General features: G+C 26.8%; 3 protein-coding genes across 8 annotated transcripts; 1 reads left to right on the top strand and 2 right to left on the bottom strand.

The window, feature by feature from the left end:
* Window positions 1-2,645: 2,645 nt before the first annotated feature.
* On the bottom strand, window positions 2,646-4,535 carry LOC141537642 (glutathione S-transferase D1-like). Of its 2 annotated transcripts, none has more exons than XM_074258761.1 (6): window positions 4,400-4,535; window positions 3,763-3,909; window positions 3,457-3,515; window positions 3,226-3,367; window positions 2,986-3,150; window positions 2,646-2,910 (listed from the first exon to the last, which is right to left on the bottom strand). In XM_074258761.1, the coding sequence occupies exons 2-6, from the start codon at window positions 3,901-3,903 to the stop codon at window positions 2,767-2,769; spliced, it is 651 nt and encodes a 216-aa protein (XP_074114862.1). In that variant the 5' UTR covers window positions 3,904-3,909; window positions 4,400-4,535; the 3' UTR covers window positions 2,646-2,766. The 2 variants fall into 2 exon arrangements, with proteins under 2 accessions (XP_074114862.1, XP_074114863.1); XM_074258762.1 differs by having other exon boundaries at window positions 3,763-3,912; window positions 4,400-4,452.
* An 818-nt stretch (window positions 4,536-5,353) lies between these two features.
* On the bottom strand, window positions 5,354-6,867 carry LOC141537641 (glutathione S-transferase 1-1-like). Of its 3 annotated transcripts, none has more exons than XM_074258759.1 (6): window positions 6,579-6,867; window positions 6,399-6,457; window positions 6,152-6,293; window positions 5,918-6,085; window positions 5,649-5,839; window positions 5,354-5,556 (listed from the first exon to the last, which is right to left on the bottom strand). In XM_074258759.1, exons 1-5 carry the CDS (start codon window positions 6,717-6,719, stop codon window positions 5,696-5,698), a joined length of 654 nt encoding a protein of 217 aa, XP_074114860.1. In that variant the 5' UTR covers window positions 6,720-6,867; the 3' UTR covers window positions 5,354-5,556; window positions 5,649-5,695. The 3 variants fall into 3 exon arrangements, with proteins under 3 accessions (XP_074114860.1, XP_074114859.1, XP_074114861.1); XM_074258758.1 differs by having other exon boundaries at window positions 5,354-5,552; XM_074258760.1 differs by having other exon boundaries at window positions 5,354-5,850.
* Window positions 6,868-10,244: 3,377 nt separating this feature from the next.
* Window positions 10,245-20,425, top strand: LOC141537640 (acid sphingomyelinase-like phosphodiesterase 3b). 3 transcript variants are annotated; one of them, XM_074258757.1, is made up of 12 exons: window positions 10,245-10,292; window positions 10,556-10,811; window positions 11,140-11,216; window positions 14,299-14,368; window positions 14,486-14,560; window positions 15,189-15,363; window positions 15,456-15,661; window positions 16,447-16,877; window positions 18,757-18,937; window positions 19,224-19,333; window positions 19,482-19,657; window positions 19,775-20,425. In XM_074258757.1, the coding sequence occupies exons 4-12, from the start codon at window positions 14,311-14,313 to the stop codon at window positions 20,019-20,021; spliced, it is 1,659 nt and encodes a 552-aa protein (XP_074114858.1). In that variant the 5' UTR covers window positions 10,245-10,292; window positions 10,556-10,811; window positions 11,140-11,216; window positions 14,299-14,310; the 3' UTR covers window positions 20,022-20,425. The 3 variants fall into 3 exon arrangements, with proteins under 3 accessions (XP_074114858.1, XP_074114855.1, XP_074114856.1); XM_074258754.1 differs by lacking the exon at window positions 11,140-11,216; XM_074258755.1 differs by lacking the exon at window positions 11,140-11,216 and having other exon boundaries at window positions 10,269-10,292; window positions 10,604-10,811.
* Window positions 20,426-20,650: the final 225 nt, after the last annotated feature.

Genomic DNA, 20,650 nt, shown 5'->3' with positions numbered 1-20,650 from the left:
TTACTACTAATAAGTATTAATATACTTATTAAATTGAATTAATCATTATTGTCATTATCGCTGGAATTATTGTCAGCATTTAAAGGAGCAGAATGAGGGTGAGACTGAGGCATCTGAGGCATATAGTATTTTAAAAGCTCAACGCTCTCACCATTAGCAACTCTGTATCCCGGAGCACAAGTTTTCACCCGGTCCACCCACTCGGTAACGTTCTTATAATCATCGAGGTTAAAGCCAACTGTCTGCAATTAAATTTTATATGAGAGTTGAGTTGCTTACTTGTACACTGTATACTATTACTACTGTGCTTAAATTCAAGAAAAAGTTTTATAAAATAAAAAAACTATACTAAACTATCCTGCAAATAGTAAGTAATTTTTTAATAATAATTATTTTTATTACTTCGGCTGTTGTAACAGTTGCAATAATCGCTAAATCGGCGATCGTTAAGCTTCGTCCAGCGACATAATCATGGCCCTCAAGAAAATTATCAACAACTTTGAATGCTTCTTTTAATTTATTTTCTTTATCTTCTTCGATATTGTCTTGTCCTCTGAACAGCATCCCATACTGAAATAAAAATAATAACATTATTAATTATCAATTATTATTATTATTGTATTATATACATAGCAATTTTTAACAGATGGATATAAGATTCCTGCATCAAATTGCAGCCGTGCATTAATTAATGCACGAGTTTTCGAGTTTGTTGGATACAACCGTTGATTTTCTTCATCCCCGTATTGATCAACCAGATAAGCCATTATTGCACGACTAAAATCCAGTATTATCAAATAAATTAATTAAAAACAAAAAAAAAAAAAAAAAAAAGAAGCAATGTTATTTTTTTACCTTTCACTTAATTTATAATTATCATCAATCAATAGCGGAATAGTTTGTTGAGGGTTAAGCTATGTAAATGAAAAAAAAAAAAAAAAAAAAAATTATATTATTTACAATTTAAACAATTAAAAAAATTTTAATACCTCACGATATTCATCAGTAAGATTATCACCGTTGATTAAATTAACCGATTTGTAATTAATTTCAAGACCCAAAGCTTTAATTACAAGTCGTACAGCGCGACAAGGGGAGCTTATTTCCATATGATATAACTCTAGTGACATTATTATATGGAGTATTTATTATAAATAATAATTATTGGTTTTCTTATTTTTTGTTATCAGTTTATCACTTAAAATAACCGGCACTTATACTCGTCGGTATTTATTGACATACTGCTGTTTTACGAGTTACAGTTTTACTGATATACATAATATTAAGCTTTATACCCTCTCTCAAGGCTATATACTTTAATTCTTTAGTAAACTAAACAAAAAAAAAATCTTTAAGCTGTCAGAGTAATGTTTATTATATAATATAAAATGATAATGATAAAGGAATTAATTTTATTTGACAATAAATAAAAATATTAATATTTATTTAAATTGTTAACCCGGAATAATGAATTTTTAAAATAGTATTATGACACGAGTCATTATTGGAACAATTTTAACGTAATTTGTTAACGTATAAATGCATTAGCGCTTTATGGTTTACATTGTGCTATTGTGGCGAGTAAATTCATTGACGCATAAGGAGGGATATGCTCTATTGAAATGTGAATATACATATATATATACATATGTAACAGCATGTGAGCTATTTGAGAGAATCGTCGCTGGTCGCTGGTTGCTAGTCGACTGTGGGGGGGTTTGATATACGGGATTTAATGTTATAGATGCTTTGATATATATATATATATATATATATATATATATATATATATATATATATATATATATATATATATATATATATATATATATATATGTAGAGAGACAGAGAGTACAGTTTCATATGTTCATGGTCATTTTTCGTATAATGCTCCATCAAATAGAAAGCGTAATGGCTTACCAGACTCCAGGGCATTTGGGCATTTATTTTTCTTTTACTCAAGACTCAAGATATTTCTGATCCTATCCGTTAAGGCTTTATCTTATGAATTCATCAGAAAAATGTATCTACTACCCGTTTTTTTTTTTTTTTTTTTTTTTTTTTTTTTTATCGGAATAAACTATTTTTAAAAAAAAAAAAATATTAAACTTTTATTCAACCTTTTCCTTCTTTCACTCTTACTCATTTTTTATTCTTATTCTTACTCTCATTATTATATGTGATGAAATTTAATGGAGTGGAAAATTGAGAACATTGTTGTTTGAATTTCAGACTCGTTTAAAGTGATAAGAAGACTAGATTCGATTCTTACTTTATAAACTTTTAAAGTTTTCACCGATTTTGTACTTACAGTCAGTCAAGAGGTAAAGAAAAGAAAATACAATTTTTTTTAGATTTAAATCACTTTTTTTTTTTTTTTTTTTTTTTTTTTTTTCTTTTACAATAATCATAAATATAAATTTTTATGACATATTTTTTAACTTAAATTCTCACTAAGCCAGTCAATTTATTTGAATTTTTATTCAAAGATTTTTTTCTCCTGTAAAACTTTATTTTATTTATTGGGAATTTTAGTAAAGTTATAACTACCTATTAATAAATGAGATAATGAAAAAAATACATAAGTAATTAATTTGTATTTCAGCACCTGACATGTCGTGTATAAAGCAACAAAAGCATTGATATATCTTTAAAAAGTAAGAAATTGAAATAAAACATTTTTATTATTGATACAGTATATATAAACAGTTAGATAAAATGAATTAATTATATAAATGCAATGTATAGATGTTTAGAAAAAAGAATTTAGTTCTTTAAAAGTTTATCGATCAAAGACTGAAAAGCTTTGAGACCTTCGCCATTCACTTCTTCATACTTGACTGCTTCTGATTTAATATTTTCAACCCATCTTGTGACATTTTTAAATTTACTTATGTCGTATTTAATCAACTGTAAAATAAATGTAAAATTAATTAATTAATTAAATTAATAGTAAAATATAAAAATAATATTTATAAAAATTACCTCAAAGTTTGATACTGTGCAGATTAAAGCGAGGTCAGCGATAGTCAAACGGTCTCCTGCAACATAGTTTTGGCCTTCTAAGAATTTATCCAGAAAATCAAAGGCTGGTGCTATCTTTTCATACTTTGATTTATCTTCTGGTGCACCGGCAAATAAGATTGGATACTAAAAAAAAAAATTTTTTTAAATTTAAGAAAAGATTTCATTTAATTAAATTAAAATTAAAATTAAATAACTCACATAATAATCGGAAAATGCGGGATACATTGTTCCCATATCGTAGTAGAGTCTTTGATCAACAATAGCTCGTGCCTTGGGGTCTTTTGGATACAAATAATCATTTTTTCCGTATTGATTAACCAAATAGCCCATTATCGCACGGCTATTAATTATATAATTCTCATTATTTTTATTATTATTAAAAGCGATAATAAATTAAAAAAAAAAAATAAAATAAAATAAAAGTGTTACCTTTCCCAGAGACTAAAGCCATTGTCAACTAAAGTTGGAACACTGTGCTGAGGATTTAGCTGTTGAGATGTAATAAATCATATATTTAACAGTTTATGTATTTATAATACCATTTACAGCGTTGTTCTTATCTGTTATATATATATATATATATATATATATATATATATATATATATATATATATATATATAATCATCCAATGTGACAGTTTAATGAAAATGAATAAATGATATATAATTTTAATCTTTCACTGTGTAATTTATTTTTTAATTTAACGGTGAAAAATTGAAATGAATTGACTTGCCTTAATAAATTCTGGTTTGAGGTGTTCACCGGCCATCAGATTCATGAATTTAAGATTAAGATCAACTCCTAAAGCCGCAGCTACCAAACGTACTGCTCGACACGGTGAACTTCCCGGTGTGTAATAAAGGTCAATACCCATTTTTACCTACTTAATAAAACAAATTAAACTAGAGTTTAATATTAAATTTTCACGGTATAATATTGTCGTTAAGATTGGTTTAATTCCGAAATTTCGCGACTACTTTTTTTTTTTCCTCAGACCAATGCTATTCTATTAATGACACTGAAAATTTAACCTTTAAATACTCGATTAATTTATTTTTAATCTTATTTCTTATCTATTTAAATCGTATATGTATATAAATATCAACGGAAATGTTAATGACCGCAAACTTGTGTGACGAAATTGTTCTGCTCGGCTATCTACAAATGACCGATCCTTTCAAATCAAACTATTTATAGTTTTTTATCATTTATACGCTTGTTTTAATTATTTAACAATTAAATGAGAGTAAGAAGATTAAGTTTGTAAAGAAAAAATTAATAGTCAAGTAAATAATAAAATTGCTTATTGTCGATAAAATCGAAAGAAAAAAATCAATAAATAACTAATAAATCTGTTATATTGACTTAACTTTTATATAAAAATTATAAAACAAAGTGAGCACTCTGGTTAGTAACTATTAAACGGTGGTGGCTGACTACTGGCACTTGGACGACTAACTGAGATTATAGTTAGTCACGAGTTTAAAATAAGCGAATGAATGTATGGTGGGACCATTACTACTCCACTTACAATATACCAGTATTGTATATGTATATAAAAATACATCATACATGCGCTAGTACTATATATATATATATTCCCCTTTCCTTTCACCAGACGTAAATGTAGATACTATCATCAACTAGTGTAAGGAGAAAATATTATATAAATAATTATTCAAAAATTATTTTATGATTTAAAAATTTAACTATTAAGATATATATATATATATATATATATATATATATATATATATATATATATATATATATATATAAATAAAACAATAGAGAAATGTCTTTCTTCCTTGATTCCATTTGATATATAATTTAAGTTGTATTATTTTCATTTTTCATCCTCTTATTATTATGTTTTTTATTATTTTATTTCTACAGTATACTGTGTGTAGTTTTTATGCGATGTCATTGTTGAGCAATCTTCGGAATGGCTTGGGATTGTGAAACCGCTTAGTATTATACCATTATGGCAGGTAAACCAAGTAAACCAAGTAAAACGTTATACTACCACTTGTACTACTATGTAACGTCAAAAGGTAATGGGAGAGATAGAGCGAGATGAAGGAGATAGACAACAAGTCAAAAAAGGAAAGGAATATGATTGTTTGCGTCCTTGGAAGCAACTATAGACTATCTAATGGATTCCCATTTGCAAAAAAATAATGTGCTGTACTAAAAACATAATAATTTTAAAAACGTTTCTACCTCTTTATGATAATTAAAAAATTAAAAAATTAAAAAATAATTTCTTAAATAATTCAGTGTTATTATAATTATATAATAATGTACTTTTATTTTATTTTATTTTATTATTTGCAATTAAATAAATAAATGATCAGAATAAATTTATAACAGTTGCTGGGGATTATTTCTGTTTCTGACAGTCCATGGGTAAACTTGATACAATAAATACAATTGTACAAAATGCTCAACTGAAGAGTAAAATTTCATTCTGTCCAGTGCAATGCGTTTAAATTATTTTTTTACTTTTATTTTCATTACAATCTATCTAAAAAAAGATCAAATATATATAGATATATATTTATCATTAAAAATTAAAAATAATCGTTTGATTATTTAAATTAAAAAAAAGGGTTTAACTGTATAAGAATCCTCAATCCTCCTAAAAATTGACTATTGGCTATTGGCTATTGGCTATTGGCTCGAAACCATTCGCCTAATAATTCCGCTGGAGCATTAATTTCTTCATATCCATATTTTTCTAGGGCTTCTTTGCAGCGATTGTACCAATCAACAACATTATCATAAGCTGTTATGTCAAACCCAAAAATCTGAAAAATAACTAATATTAAAATTATTAAATTTAAAATCTATTATTACTATAGTGTTTATTATTTTTATGATTATACCTCAGCAAATCCAACACTTATCACTATTGAAAAATCAGCAATTGTTAAATTTTCTCCAGCGACAAACTCACTAATTTCTAAATATCTATTTAAAATTTCAAAAGCACGAGCTACTTCTTTAACTTTATCATCATCAACGGTGTTTGACATCCCAAAGGCAATAAAGATCTTTAAAAATATTTATCGACAGTATAAAAATTAAATAATAAATTCACTATTATAATTAATAATTACGTAAGCGTTGAATATGTTGTAATAGAGACGCGTTAAATCAAAGTACAATCTCTCGTCGACTATTCCTCTCTGTTTAGGATCTTTTGGATAGAGAGAATCATTTTTAGCGTATTTATCCACAAGATACCCCATTATTGCTCGACTAAATTATTTAAATAAAATATAACATGTATAAAAAAGTGTTATTTTTTTTTTTTTTTTTTTTTTTTTTTTTTTTTTTCCAGCAAATTAAAATTAAAAATTTAACCTCTCGGTTAAAATAAATCCATTGTCATCGATGGTCGGAACTGTGTGTTGTGGATTCATCTATAATTATACAAGTTACGTAACATTTTTTTTTTTTTTTTTAATAAGATTCATCTTCTCAAATACATTTGGATGCAAACATTTTTAGTGACAATAATAAATTAATAAATAAAAGAGTTACCTTAATAAATTTCGATTTATATTGTTCACCTTTGGAAACGTCAATAACTTTTAAATTTAAATGAATGCCAAGCGCTTTAGTAAGTAATATAACAGCACGTGAGGGTGGACTCAAAGAAAGATAATATAAATCGATTGTCATTATTCTTGGTTTATTATTTTCTTCAAGTTTTACAATTCTCAAGTTCAATATCACAAAAATAATTATTAAAATTAATTAAAATTACTTAGCTTGAGCAGACAAGTTGAGAAAATTGAAAATGTTTCTCTCGAATGTTTAACTTTAGAGTTATTTTACTATTTTTATTTTTAATATAAGCAAAAGATTAAAAATGAAAAAAAAAAAAAAAAAAAAAAAAAAAGAAAAATCTGTTGGCGTATTACGATGGAAATATTGGTTCTCGTACACGTCGCGAGTTGGAGTAATACATTGGCATACGACGTGAAATGAATTCGTATTGTTGAAATTCAATATATGTATATACTGTATACAAGGAAAAAAATTCGGATGTACTGAGTTACGCAAGCGCAGAAAAGTTGCCATGACGATTCTGCCAAACAATAAACCAAGAAAATATGGCACAACTTTTGTTACTTGTATATGTTACTATTTAAACATATATACATCTGGTTGTTGTGAAAATTATGTAATTAAATACAATTATTCTTCGATTTAATAAAAAAAAAAAAAATTATGGATATAAAAGATTAATTTGTCAGTAAGAGAGTTTGGTATTGTCGGTTGTCGGAATATTTAAATTTAATGCAAGTGTTGATTTTAGCTGGGGAAATTGGAAAAGTTTTATGAAAAAATGGAAACAAAAGACATAGAGAGGGGTGAGAATTGATATATGTATGAGCAGGGTATATTTAAAATTAAAATTTATAAATAAAATTTTAAAATTGAAAAATAATTCATCGATTGGTATTAAATCAATATAAATTGATGATGTTTATATATAAAGTGGTGAAAAACCATACAATAACCAAACATAACATAACAGTACAGAAAGATTTAATTTAACCGAAAATAACTGAACAGAATGACTTTATATATATATATATATAAAAGCAACAAAGCAACAAAGCGGCAATGCGGCGACAGTAGCCTTTATAAATGGTGTAGAAATACTATTTTGGAGAGTTAATAGAGGATAACTTTTTGTCTGATTGTATTCACGATTCCGTTATTTTATGGATATAAATAAAGTCAACGTTAATGGGCGGCAGTATGTGGACATTTTGTAATTGAATGCGGATACGCACCACACCGGGAAAAACACCCCCAACGATCTATATGTATAAATTTACGCTTACCACTCTATATATTTATATATACCCATATATACCCATATATACCCATATATACTCATATACAAGAGAATTTTTTAAATGTTTAAATCATTAAAGGTGATTAAAACGATTGTACAGTCGTACATCACGCACGTATTTCACCAACTAGTTTAAACGCCTAAAATTAACGTTACTCGATATTCACATATATATATATATATATATATATATATATATATATATATATATATTTTTTTTTTTTTTTTTCGTTATTTCTATTGCTGCTATTATTTTCAGATAATTTAGTCATTTAATTTTTCTAATCATAACATTATCAACTTATTTAAACAAGTTTATAATTAATAATTATTATTATAAATTATGTATAATAATGAGTTTTTGATATTTATATGATAAGCATATTTGATTGTTGGACTGAATGACTATTTTCAGGCTTATGACAATCGATTAGATCCAATGGTAACAGGTGCACGCAAACAGGTGGCACTATCGTTTCAATTGCCTCAAAAACTAATTTAAATAACGTTTTATTCAACATTCGACAATACTCATAACAATAAATATATCTTTTTGTTTCCGTTATTTTAATAAAAATTTTCACATGATTTTTTAATTAAAATTATATTATATATTAGGTTAAATGACCAGGGTAAATATAATTTTAAAATTTTAATATTTTTGTTTTAACTGGTAGATAGATGATATACTGATATACATGATGAAAGTAAAAATACCTTAATTTAAAGGGTAAATATGATAATAAAAAAAAAAGGTTATGAAAGTTTATTGAGGGCAAAGTGATGCACAATTTCGTTTGTTTGCTGTACATAATGCGCTTCTTCCACGAAAATTGTGTGTAAACACCCGTTTACCAGAAGAAATTATGGATAAGAAAAAAAATTCAACTACTCCACATAAAATAAATAATAAAAATAACTCACTGAATTTCTAAATTTCTACATATATAGATATTATATATTTTTAATGGGTGAAAAAAAAAACTTAAATAAAGTAAAAAAATAATATCAACATCAATATCACCGAGATTGGAATGGTATCGGCATAGCTGAGAGTTTACTCAGATGTTTATTTTACCGGTAAAAAAATATAAAGAATAAATAAATAAATAGTTGCTGTCATTTTTATCGAATGCATTTCATTCTTTATTTACTTATTTTTTAATTTTTTTTTCTCAATTCTGTGTAACTCTCTATACATACTATTAGTTATATATACAATGTATCTATATGGTTGTTTGGTTGTATGTCTCTATGTCTCTATGTCTCTATGGCTCTATGGCTCTATGGCTCTATGGCTCTATGGCTCTATGAGTCGGTCGGTATGAAATTTTCCGAACGTTTACCACGTAACGCGTATCCAGTAGTGTAGCCACACTATTGGCGCAACAGTAACAGTAACAGTTTCAGTTTCAAGTTTAGTTTGAGTTTTTGTTCGAGTTATAGTAACAGACCAGTGAAATGAAATTGTTCCACAAATTCACGTTACCGGTATAAGTAAATCTATTTATTTTTATCCTGAAAAAATTCAGGTTGACTATCATAAACATACTGTGCATTGTACAGTTTTTTTTTAAAAAAGTATAGAAAATAGTAAATAAGAGATGGAGAAATTGAGAAAAGAAATATTTAACATTGTATTCAACACCGCTAGAAAAATAACAAGAAAAAAAAAAAAAAGGTGCAAGAGTCAATGTACATGTATATACTGAGTACAGATAGAGAATACTGTAACATACCCTTGCTCTAACTGCTCCAACTGCTTTAACTGCTCTAACTGCTATACTGATACAATTCAACTCGACTAGACAGTTGGTTTAGTTGGTTAAATTCGTTCAATTCGTTTGGGTTTGGGTTTTATTAAATCTAACCGTCGCTTTCCTTTCTTTAATTTTTAAACGTTCATTATATACTATATACCAACTAAAAATCAAAGAAAAAAATTTTTTTCCCCATTTCATTTATTATATCTTGTCTTCAATCTTTATTGTTGTATTGTCTGGACGGTGAAAATTTTTCCCACCTTTGCCTTTAAATTAAAAAAAATAATAAAATGCAACTTATCGAAAAAATTGACTCTGATTTCTTATTCGCTTCGGACTGGAGTGCCCAATTTATATTTCTAGTATACATATAGTATTTTTGAGAGTAACGGAGTAGCGATGAAAAAGAGAAAAGAGAAAAGAGAGTATTAACAACAACAAGAATAAGAAGAATGAGTTAAAGGGGTTGTGACGACGGGTAATAGCGCAGTCGCACGGTGAGAAGTGGGAACCACCCTCAGGGTAGTCGGGATACTCGTCTGAGTAAACCGAGAGATCCAGTAGTCGACTCGTGTAGACCGTAATATCAACACCCTAACACACGTGTTGACAGTGATCAAAGTACATAGTGATATTTTATAACACATTATTATATATATATATATATATATATATATATATATATATATATATATATATATATATATATATATATATATATATATATATATATATATATATATATCTATCTATCATTTTTTTTATTAACACACTTTAATTATTTTTATTATATTTTTAAAATACCATTAATTATAATGATGATTATTTTTTTTTTTTTTTTTCGTAAAACTGTGATTAAAATTAACATTAATAATAATAATAAGAGTAACAAATGAAAAAAAGTCCTTTTTTTAATAAACCGTGGAGTGCAGAATAAGACTGGCTGTCGAGAGTTTAAAGAGGAATATTTAGATAGAAAAAATATAAACAGAGGAAAGAATAATTTATAATAATAAAGATAGTAATAATTATTATAAAAAAAAAAAAAACAAGTTGGAGACGCAAGAAATGCATAATAGGGTATTAAAAAAGGTGCAGCTATAATCTTTCATCTCGGGGAGTCCAAGGAAGGATAAAGTGGTACGAAAAAAGTAAAAAACCAAAGTGATTATTTATGTGATAATATATTTGTTTTATATTTTTTAAATGTGATAATAATTTTTTTGTGGTGGTTCCCTTTGTATTTATATTTTTATATCCAACAACCCCATTCTTCTACTAGGTTAATGGAATTTTTATGAATTTTTTTTAATTAACATTAAATTATTATTGTTTTTTTTTTCAACTTTTCAACTTTTCAACTTTTTATTAAATTTTACTTTACTTGTTGCATCATGATTTAATGTACCACCATTTTTTATGGTATCATCGTAATTTTTGTTAAAACTTTAATATTTTTTTAATACAGATTCATAAAAAATTTACGAGATACTAGAGGGAAAAAAAAAAAAAAAAAAAAAAAAAAAAGAGGATGCTTTAATTAGCGTGAGTATTTGAAAGAACCATTTGTTGTATTTTACTCAAAGGACCGAAACAATTAATAAAATTTTAATTAACATTATTATTACTATTGCTCTAGTAACATAGTTTTATTCGTTTTTTTATATATTTTTTCATAAATTGGTATCGATTTTATCGATTGCGTAATTAACACACATTTCAAAGGCTATAAAAAAGTAATAGGGACGTGCATTAAAATGCAAATATCTAATATAATTTTTTTTATTCTCTTTTTTACCGATCGATATTGAGAAAAATTAAAATTTATTTGTATTAAATAATTACAACTTGTATAATTAGCAAAAAAATCCATATTAAAATAATTAATACCTGTTTGTTAAAATATAGGTAGATAGTAAAAAAAAAATAAATATCCAATAATAGGAAACTTGAAAGCATTAGATTATTAGGTGAAAATTAATGAAAGGTGAACAAGTTATAGCTAATATCTATATAGGTATTAAGAAATAGACAAAGTTATATAGCCAGAACTAATGGATCCGTCCTGTTGTTAGTTGATTGTGGTCAAAACTAGCTAAATCACTTAATTGTTGTTGTTGTTGTTGGTTTAGTCGAGTTGCCTGTTTGTTGTTTGTCTATACTTTTAAAATAAAATTAATTGAAACAGCCATTGGTAATCTCCTTAGGGTCTCAACAAACTTTTTAAGTCCTGTATATTATATATATATATATATATATATATATATATATATATATATATATATATATATATATATACTCGTGATTGTCATTAAATCTAATTGTTATATCCAATATATAAGCCATTTTTTTTTTTTTTTGTTAATGTTTATAAATTATTTTTATTTATATATAAAAATAAGGTGACAATGATATATTAAAGTCACGAAAGTTGGGTTAGCTCACGAGTTACATTTCTTGATCTTTTATTGATTTTTCGTATATACCTGACACTTTTAAATTGTTATTCGGACCATACACGAACCATAGTAACCGGTAACCGAGTGTAAACTACTCAAACTCTTGAGTCAAACTCTAAAGTTTTTGATGACTTCCGGTACCGACCGACCTACCGACATTCCAAGAGATGCATTTCACAATTTTATATATATCTATATACATATATACTTGAGCTAACTTTGATTGTTCTTGTTTTGTATATAGTATTATAGAGATTCTAAAAATATTCACTAGAGTTATGAATATATACTTGTACCTCAAACTTTCGATATAATTTCATATATCCTTATCCATTTCAAATACTGATGTCCAGATATATATTATTAACTTTATTTGGGAATCATAGATTTATCTGACAGTTATAAACTCATATTTTGTTTGTAATATTATAGTGTACATTTAATAGATATTGTCAATAAAAAAGGTTTATTTATTTATAACATGTAATTACTCATTATCGTTATATATTAAAACAAAAAATTCTATTGCGCTCAAAGATTATTGAGCGCAATAGAATTTATAATTTATATCGCCATATTATCATGATTATGAGCAATCAAAGTTTAACCTACCGCACTTTGAAAATCGATAACTCATGATCTAATTATTCTACTAACAATTTAAATAGTCTCTCATATCCAATAAATGTAGCTAGCTTATGTAACTTTTGTATTTTTAAAATACAACGATCTATTATTATTATTATTATTATTATTATATATATATATATATATATATATATATATATATATATATATATATATATATATATATATATATATATATCTGATGTTAGATATATTCAAAATTGAATTTAATAAAGTTTAAAATTATTTACGATAACATTTATTTGAAATACTAGTGATCCGATTATTTTTCTTTACGGAAAAATAATAATAAAAAATAGTTGAATTTATTTTATCGGATATTTATGGCGCTGGTACATTGGAGAGAAAGAAAAAAAAAAGGGGTAAATGACAGAATTTTATATCGAATTGAATTTTAGCTTTCTTATATATATATATATATATATATATATATATATATATATATATATATATATATATATATATATATATATGTCTTGGCAACTCGTTGTAATTTCATTTTTCTTCTTAGTCCATACGTTTTTCTATACAGTCGTTTTATGTTTACGATCGTTGTCCAACATCATCTCAGGAAAAATACCAATAGCACCCTGCCCTAAACATTGACCCCGACATAAATGTACCCATCAAACCGAAAATAACTTTTTAAAGACATTAAAACAAGATTGATAGACCACAAAATAATTTATTGCATTGAACAACAACCTTTAGGGTTTAGAGTAACCTTTCCAACAGTGTATACACTGCAAAATACTATTATTATCTATTTATGATTATTCAAATAAGTATACTTTTAAACTTAATACAAGTGTACAACTTATTCGAATGGATAATACGCAACGAGTGTTCTGGGTTAAATTTTACGCAAACTCAATGAATCCAGGTGGAATTAATGTTAATCCAAGTTCGAGTGTTAGAAACTCGATTAAACAAATTTTATACAGTAATGTTATTTGAAATTACTGGGATAGGATAGGAACCAGGATCGGCACCCTATTTCGGCTTAAAACTTTACATTATATCTAACCAAAAAAGAGAAAAGTGAGAATTAGTAGAAATGATAATAATAAAATATGAAATTGTTTTTTTTTTTTTTTTTTTATTATTATATTCTCTTTTGTTATTTCATTATTCCCTGATACACAAGTATCAATACTATAGATCTATTTCACTTGCCCGTTAGAAGCAAAAGTGTATGTATAAGCCCCAATATCGTTAGTTCTCCTTGATAATAGTATAATGGATAGTTTCCAGAAACACTAGAGCAACAACAATAACAAAAATTTTGACCTGTATTTTCCACGGAAATAGCAGGTGCTTGGTACGTATTTATATATTAATAATATATAAATACACAAGGGTTTTAGTAAATACAAACTCAATAGTTAAATGATTTAATATATTATTTTAAACTTGTTAAACTATCGCAATAATATATAATTTTAAAAAATATACATCTATGTATATATCGTGAATTAATTTGTCAAAAAAATTATTCTATGGAATTCCTGTTATTTTAGGACCAACTCGAGATGATGATACAGATTTATTTGATGCTCTTGTGTTCATTTATGGTTCAGGGTAAAATAGGTATGTACGAATAATTTGTCAATGAAATTTTTCCCATAAATCTACACTGTTGGTTGGTTTATCCTTATTTTTTAAATAATTTTTTAGAAAAATAAAAATAATTATTATTATTAACAGGATACTTTTGGCATATAACAGACATCCATTACGACCCAAAGTATTCATCTGGATCTGGAGGTGGAGGGGGAAATAGTAAGCTTAGAAAAAAATATTTACGTTATTAATTAAGTGAAAATAATAGTAATAATGATAAAGTTTTTAGTAATATGTATATTGTTCGTACGGCTTATCAATCAAAGGCTTAAGGAGTTACTTATCGAAACTACCTAACTATGACTAAACTCAGTACTCGGTGTGGTTTGTTCATTGAGTAGGTGACGCTAAGTTTTGCTCCCATTTTATTTCTATTGACTAAAGTATCCGTGATGCTGTTACTCTCCCACTTGACTCTCGATTTAATTTTCTTATTTTTTACTTGACTTGATGGAGCTAGCTAACTCTATATTTTTTTTTTTTTTCTATAAGAGTACATATTGAAAGAGCTGAGAAAGTAGTGAAGAAAAAAAATTAAAAAAAATTAAAAAGATTGAAATAGTAGTATAACGAAAGTAACTAAATTTGAAACCTATTAAGGTCAAAATGCACTTGTATTTCTTCTCTTATTCTCAATTTTTTTTTATCTTAAATTTAGTTCCTTAAGCTTGAGCTTGTACATCACTGTTGTATCTCATCACTGGTTTTAATTTTTAATTAATTAATTGAAAAGTTTTAGATAAATTCTGTGTAAAATAAAGTTTATTTTTATACTTATTTATTTTAGCGTGTTGGAATACACGAAGTAACAATATAGATACTGGACACATAAGACCTGATAGAAAAGTCGCTGGAGTGTTTGGAAACTACAGCTGCGATTCACCATGGGCACTGATCGAGTCTGCGGTACAAGCTATGAAATCAAAGCAGGACGAAGGAATCGAGTTTGTTTTGTGGACAGGGTATGCTTTTACAATACTTTTTATATGTGTCGTATTATAAGGTATTAAAAGAGTATATATATGATGAATATGATGATAAAAAATGTTTTCAGTGATGCATTAACTCACGCCGCAGAAATGAGTGAGGAATTACGACTGCAATCTTTAAAGAATCTCACGGATTTATTATCTCACACATTCACTAGCCAATTTGTATTCCCAGCGCTGGGACACGAGGATGTTGAGTTGAATTTTAGCCAAACTGCTATTTTGTGGAAGCATTGGCTACCGAGTGAGGCACTTCAAACATTTGAAAAATGTTAGTTATACTTAAAACTCTTTACTCACAACTGTCACTCTGACGTTTAATTTTTAACGTTAAACGTCAAATGTCGAATGTCAGACGACGACGTGGACCTTTATCACAAACTTTAACTTTATTTTCTGATAATAAACTTTTAACTTGTTAAATCATTTTATATTGAAACCAAATAGTCTCAAAATTTCAAGACTTTTCGACTTTTCAACACTTTAGATCTACGTGACAAATGGAGTTACACCCGTTGGACACTAACGGATATTAAGAGTATTAATCTATATATATACTTTTCCAAATTATACAATAAGAAGTGATGTCATTTTTTATTCATAAAATAATTTTTTTTTTTTTTTTTCGAGTTGATTACGTCAACTAATTTAGCTAGTCGAGAAAAAAAAAGGTAAAGTAAAGTAAAAAAAAAAAGGTTAAATTAAGAAGTCAATTTGTGATGCATAAATTTACAAGTTTTAACGTTAGGTTAGGTTACGGGGTATTGGGTGCCGGATTGCCAGTTGCTGGATGGGAGAAGAGAAACTGAGAAGGAAATTTTACTTTTTCAGGAAATACGATCGTAGTAGGATATATTTAAGTAACTGAAAATGAGGACTAACGGCACATACTTTAGAATTTCTTTTACAAAATCTCATTCTACTTTGTTAACTTTTCTCTTAAAATAAAAATACAAAGACTCTAAATAAAATTACACATCATAACAAAAGTTTACCAATGATAAAAATTCAAATAAATTATAACATTTTAATATAGATATTTATATATTATTCCAGCTGGGTATTATATGGTTGAACAAAAGTCCAAAAAGTACAGGATTATTCTTTTAAATACTAATTTTTGGTTGGACGTTGACAATATTGACAGTAGATTTCACTCACATCAATATCATCAACATGATCATCATCATCATCATCATCATCATCATCAACAACAACAACAACAACAACAACAACAACAACAACAACAACAACAACAACAACAACAACAACAACAACAACAACAACAACAACAACAACAACAACAACAACAGCAACAGCAACAGCAACAGCAACAGCAACAGCAACAGCAACAGCAACAGCAACAGCAACAGCAACAACATCAACAAAGAATCGTCGGGAGTTTATTAAAAAATTCTACTGATCCGCACAATCAATGGCGATGGTTTGAATCTGTTTTACGAACTGCAAGAGAAAAAAAGGACACTGTAAGTTGTTTTTATTATCAAAAATACGGACCATTAATGACATCACGACGGGATGAATAAAAATAATTTCATTTAAAAAATTAATAATAACAATTATTTAACCAAGAAAAAAAAAAAAAAGTAGTGAAGGAAGAATTTTATTAAAAGAATGAAAAATAGATAGAAAAAAAAACACAAGGAAATTCAAGTCCTGAGGCAGTGGAACAGTTGGGAATAATTTTGGCGCATTGACAAAATGAATATAAAGGAGTAGCTCGTGGTGGATATTTGGGGTTAGATATAAAGGTATGAAGAATATTCTACGGAGCGCGCGTGACAGTTGAACATAGGCGCCACAGTAATCCGGTTTAATTCGGGACACGAGTATAGGGCGAGGTTCTTGTTTAAACTTCCCAGTGGCGAAGTGCCCATTCGTCTTGTTCGGAATAGAAAAACCATCCCTCACCGTTATACTAAAATGACCCAAACCCCAGCATTTCTTATAAAAGATAAGTGGGTTGTTATCAGCTTGAAATATATATCTTTAACTACTCTCATTAATTATAATCCTTTTTCAATACACCCTCATTTTTTTTTTTTTTTTTTTACTTCTCTTATTTTAATTTAATTTTTTTTTTTTATTCATTTCAACACGCGGTGTTCGATTGTTCGTTTAAATTTTGTCAGCAAATGCAATTATCATGGGCTTGTTGAGTCAAATACGACGATAAATTACACATATCCTCGGGATTGGAAAAAAGATATAGATAGTTATAGTGAGTTACGCGTTGATGTGAAGTGAAAAGTGATCAATCAGCGTTTCTATTGTTAATTCGTTCGATTATTTGTCTGTCTCTTTGTATCGTTCAATCAAACAGTATTTTTTTTTATTTTCTATTATTATTATTATTATTATTATTATTATTATTATTCTTTTTATTCTTTATCCTTTTTTTTTGGTTACTAGTAATTTTACTTTATTTTTGTTCAATACAATTTTGCAGAATGTGACACTGAATTTTTAAATTGATATCTAGAAACTCTTTTGTTATATATTGATTAAAAATGATAAACCTCTAGATTTTATTTTATCGAAATTCATGGTTAATTTATCATTTAAAAATTTATTAATGAAATTAAAGGTTTATATAAATAACCTGCAGGGTGGCAATTTAATTAAAATATCAAATGTCATAAATTAACTGTAATATATAAAAAAGGACAAGCTTTAGTTATTATAATTAAGTATCGATATTTCGAGGAAAGGAAGTTCCTATAAACGTAAAATAAAGTTACGGTAAGATATAGTGATAATGATACAATAATAATTGAATGAAAGGATTAAAATCGAAATCGGAATCGGAAGAATGTTATCAGAATTACATAAACTTGGGTTAGTTAAAATATTTCTAGAGGCTATAAATTCGTAAATATATAGATAATATTAATATAATATTTATGAAAGTAGGTAGTAAGTAATTTTATTGTTCCCATTGTATGTCTTGGGGCGTTTAGTTTGTTTTTTTTTTTTTTTTTTTATATCGGTGTCATGTTAAAAGTAAAATTGTAAGGGGGTTGTAATGAAAATTGATCATAAAAATATATTATAAACTCGGAAAATGGATGGAATGAGTAAAAATATGAGAATCAAGTGCAAACTCTAGTTGTTATATTAGGTAGGGCAACGTAAATAATTGTGAATTTCTGTAACCATTCTTCATGCCGTTTCTCCCTTTCCCTTTCCCCTTTACTCTCTCAGACAGCATCCACCCTTATCTCTACTCGGCTTGCTTACATATACATATATTTTAATGCTATTATTTTTGCTGCTGCAGTTGATGAATTACTTTGATCTGTCACTTTTATTTATCATTTATTCTCTGTGGATATATATATATAGGTTTATGTAGTTGGTCACACACCGCCGGGGGTCGATGAAAGAGACAGTGGAGCCAGACCTTTAAAAGCAATTCACAATAGAAGATATTTGCAAATGGTCAGACAATTTTCAGATGTTATTGCCGGACAATTTTTTGGACACTGGCATTCTGATACTTTTAGGACTATTTACAATGATTTGGGTATTAATAATTAATTTTTTTTTTCTTAATAAATATAAATTTACATTACACAATAAATTTCAATTTTAAATACTAATTCACTAACTAAATTTTAATATAAAATAATAAAAAAATATCATTTATCATGTAAAAAGAATCACGAAATTAAAAAATATAAAATTTATAATATTTAATATTTAATGTGAAATGTCAATTGCCAAATGAATTATTAAAATGACAATTAGTTAAAAATAATTTATATAATAATAATAATAATAATAATAATAATAATAATAAATACTAACAGGAGTACCAATTTCGTGGATTATGATGGCACCGAGCATCACCCCGGGTCGACCAAATGCACCAAATAATCCCGGTCTGAGGTTATACAAATTTGAAACAAGCACCGGACAGGTGAGTTATTAATTTAAAAAACAATTACTTTACAAGTTAATATATGTCTGTTAATCACTGGTAATTAAAATAACAATAATAAATATTTAGGAATATTTAATTAAAACGATGAACAATTTATTTAAATTTTAAGTTATTGACTTATCAGATTTTAGATTACACTCAGTACTATCTTGATTTACCAAAAGCTAATTCAATCGGTCGTGCCAATTGGGTCGTCGAATATTCGTTTTTGGATTATTATGAATTAAAAGAGATAAACGCAAAAAGTCTCCATGACCTCGCTGATCGATTTACAAAGCAAAACGACAATGCTTTCGTAAGGTTAAGTATAATTATTATTAATTATGAGATTTTTTTTTTTTTTTTTTTTTTTTTCCTTTATATAATTAGTTGTATTTATATTTTTTTTTTTTTTTTTTTTTTTTTTTTTGTTTTAAGATTTTATAAAGCCAATACCGTGTCACTACCTCAAGAAGTTGAGGAAATTTGGGGATGTGGAGGAGCATTCAGCGGTGCGTGTATGCTGCAACACTACTGTGCAGTAACAAGAGTAAATCCAGAGTCTTACAGCAACTGTTTGTCTTCTCTGGCGTATCCGCTGTCTACAGACTCCTCCTCTCAGCATCATCTATACTTTACGCTCTATATTTTAGGATCAATAGTTTGTCTACTAACCAGTCGATAAACCAACCAACTATTAAATATTACATATAATTTTTTTTTTTTTTTTTTTTTTTTTTTTTTTTTTTTATTGAATCTGTGATGTCAGCTGTACTTGTAATTTTTTTATCCCCGCTATATAAATATATACCTCATTTAAGCGACATTTTTAATAACGTATAGACGTGTGCATACAGTTTGGTGACTAAAGTGTCAACAGTTATTATTAAATAATTAATATTAATAGTTATCACAAAACTAAACTAAAACAAACAACAACAACAACAACAACAAAAACATATACAATTATTGATAAATAAATAATTAAAAATAAAGCTTGCGACGAAAATTTATCCGCGTCAATGTATAACAACATCTATTATTGTAATTCATGTTATTTCTTAATAAAATAAATAAACAATTTGTTATAAAATATAATAAAATATACGTTTAATTTTTTCACCAATTCATTTTTATACTAATTTAATTAATTTCATATATATATATATATATATATATATATATATAATTGAATAATGGAGTACTTGTTTTTAATGTATATTGTAGATTCTGCTGTCTTTTTACCGTTTAGCAATAGCTTTTATAAACCATTAATAGCAGCAGTAGCAGCCGGGGAGAGTAGATGAAAGATAG

The sequence above is a fragment of the Cotesia typhae genome, unplaced genomic scaffold (genome assembly GCF_013202065.1).
Source record: "Cotesia typhae breed Kobodo isofemale line unplaced genomic scaffold, CoteBio_Ctyphae scaffold_91, whole genome shotgun sequence".
NCBI classification, from domain to species: Eukaryota; Metazoa; Arthropoda; class Insecta; order Hymenoptera; family Braconidae; genus Cotesia; species Cotesia typhae.
This window is presented reverse-complemented; position numbering and strand designations above follow the sequence as displayed.

Coding starts and splice junctions, on each gene's coding strand:
- LOC141537641 (XM_074258759.1), bottom strand. CDS start 6,719: ATGACAATCGATTTATATTATCTTTCTTTGAGTCCACCCTCACGTGCT. Junction 6,086..6,151: donor ACAACATATTCAACGCTTAC/GTAATTATTAAT, acceptor ATATTTTTAAAG/ATCTTTATTGCCTTTGGGAT. Junction 5,840..5,917: donor TAAGTGTTGGATTTGCTGAG/GTATAATCATAA, acceptor GTTATTTTTCAG/ATTTTTGGGTTTGACATAAC.
- LOC141537642 (XM_074258761.1), bottom strand. CDS start 3,903: ATGGGTATTGACCTTTATTACACACCGGGAAGTTCACCGTGTCGAGCA. Junction 3,516..3,762: donor TCAAACCAGAATTTATTAAG/GCAAGTCAATTC, acceptor ACATCTCAACAG/CTAAATCCTCAGCACAGTGT. Junction 2,911..2,985: donor GCACAGTATCAAACTTTGAG/GTAATTTTTATA, acceptor TTTATTTTACAG/TTGATTAAATACGACATAAG.
- LOC141537640 (XM_074258754.1), top strand. CDS start 14,311: ATGATGATACAGATTTATTTGATGCTCTTGTGTTCATTTATGGTTCAG. Junction 18,938..19,223: donor GACTATTTACAATGATTTGG/GTATTAATAATT, acceptor AAATACTAACAG/GAGTACCAATTTCGTGGATT. Junction 19,334..19,481: donor TTGAAACAAGCACCGGACAG/GTGAGTTATTAA, acceptor TTGACTTATCAG/ATTTTAGATTACACTCAGTA.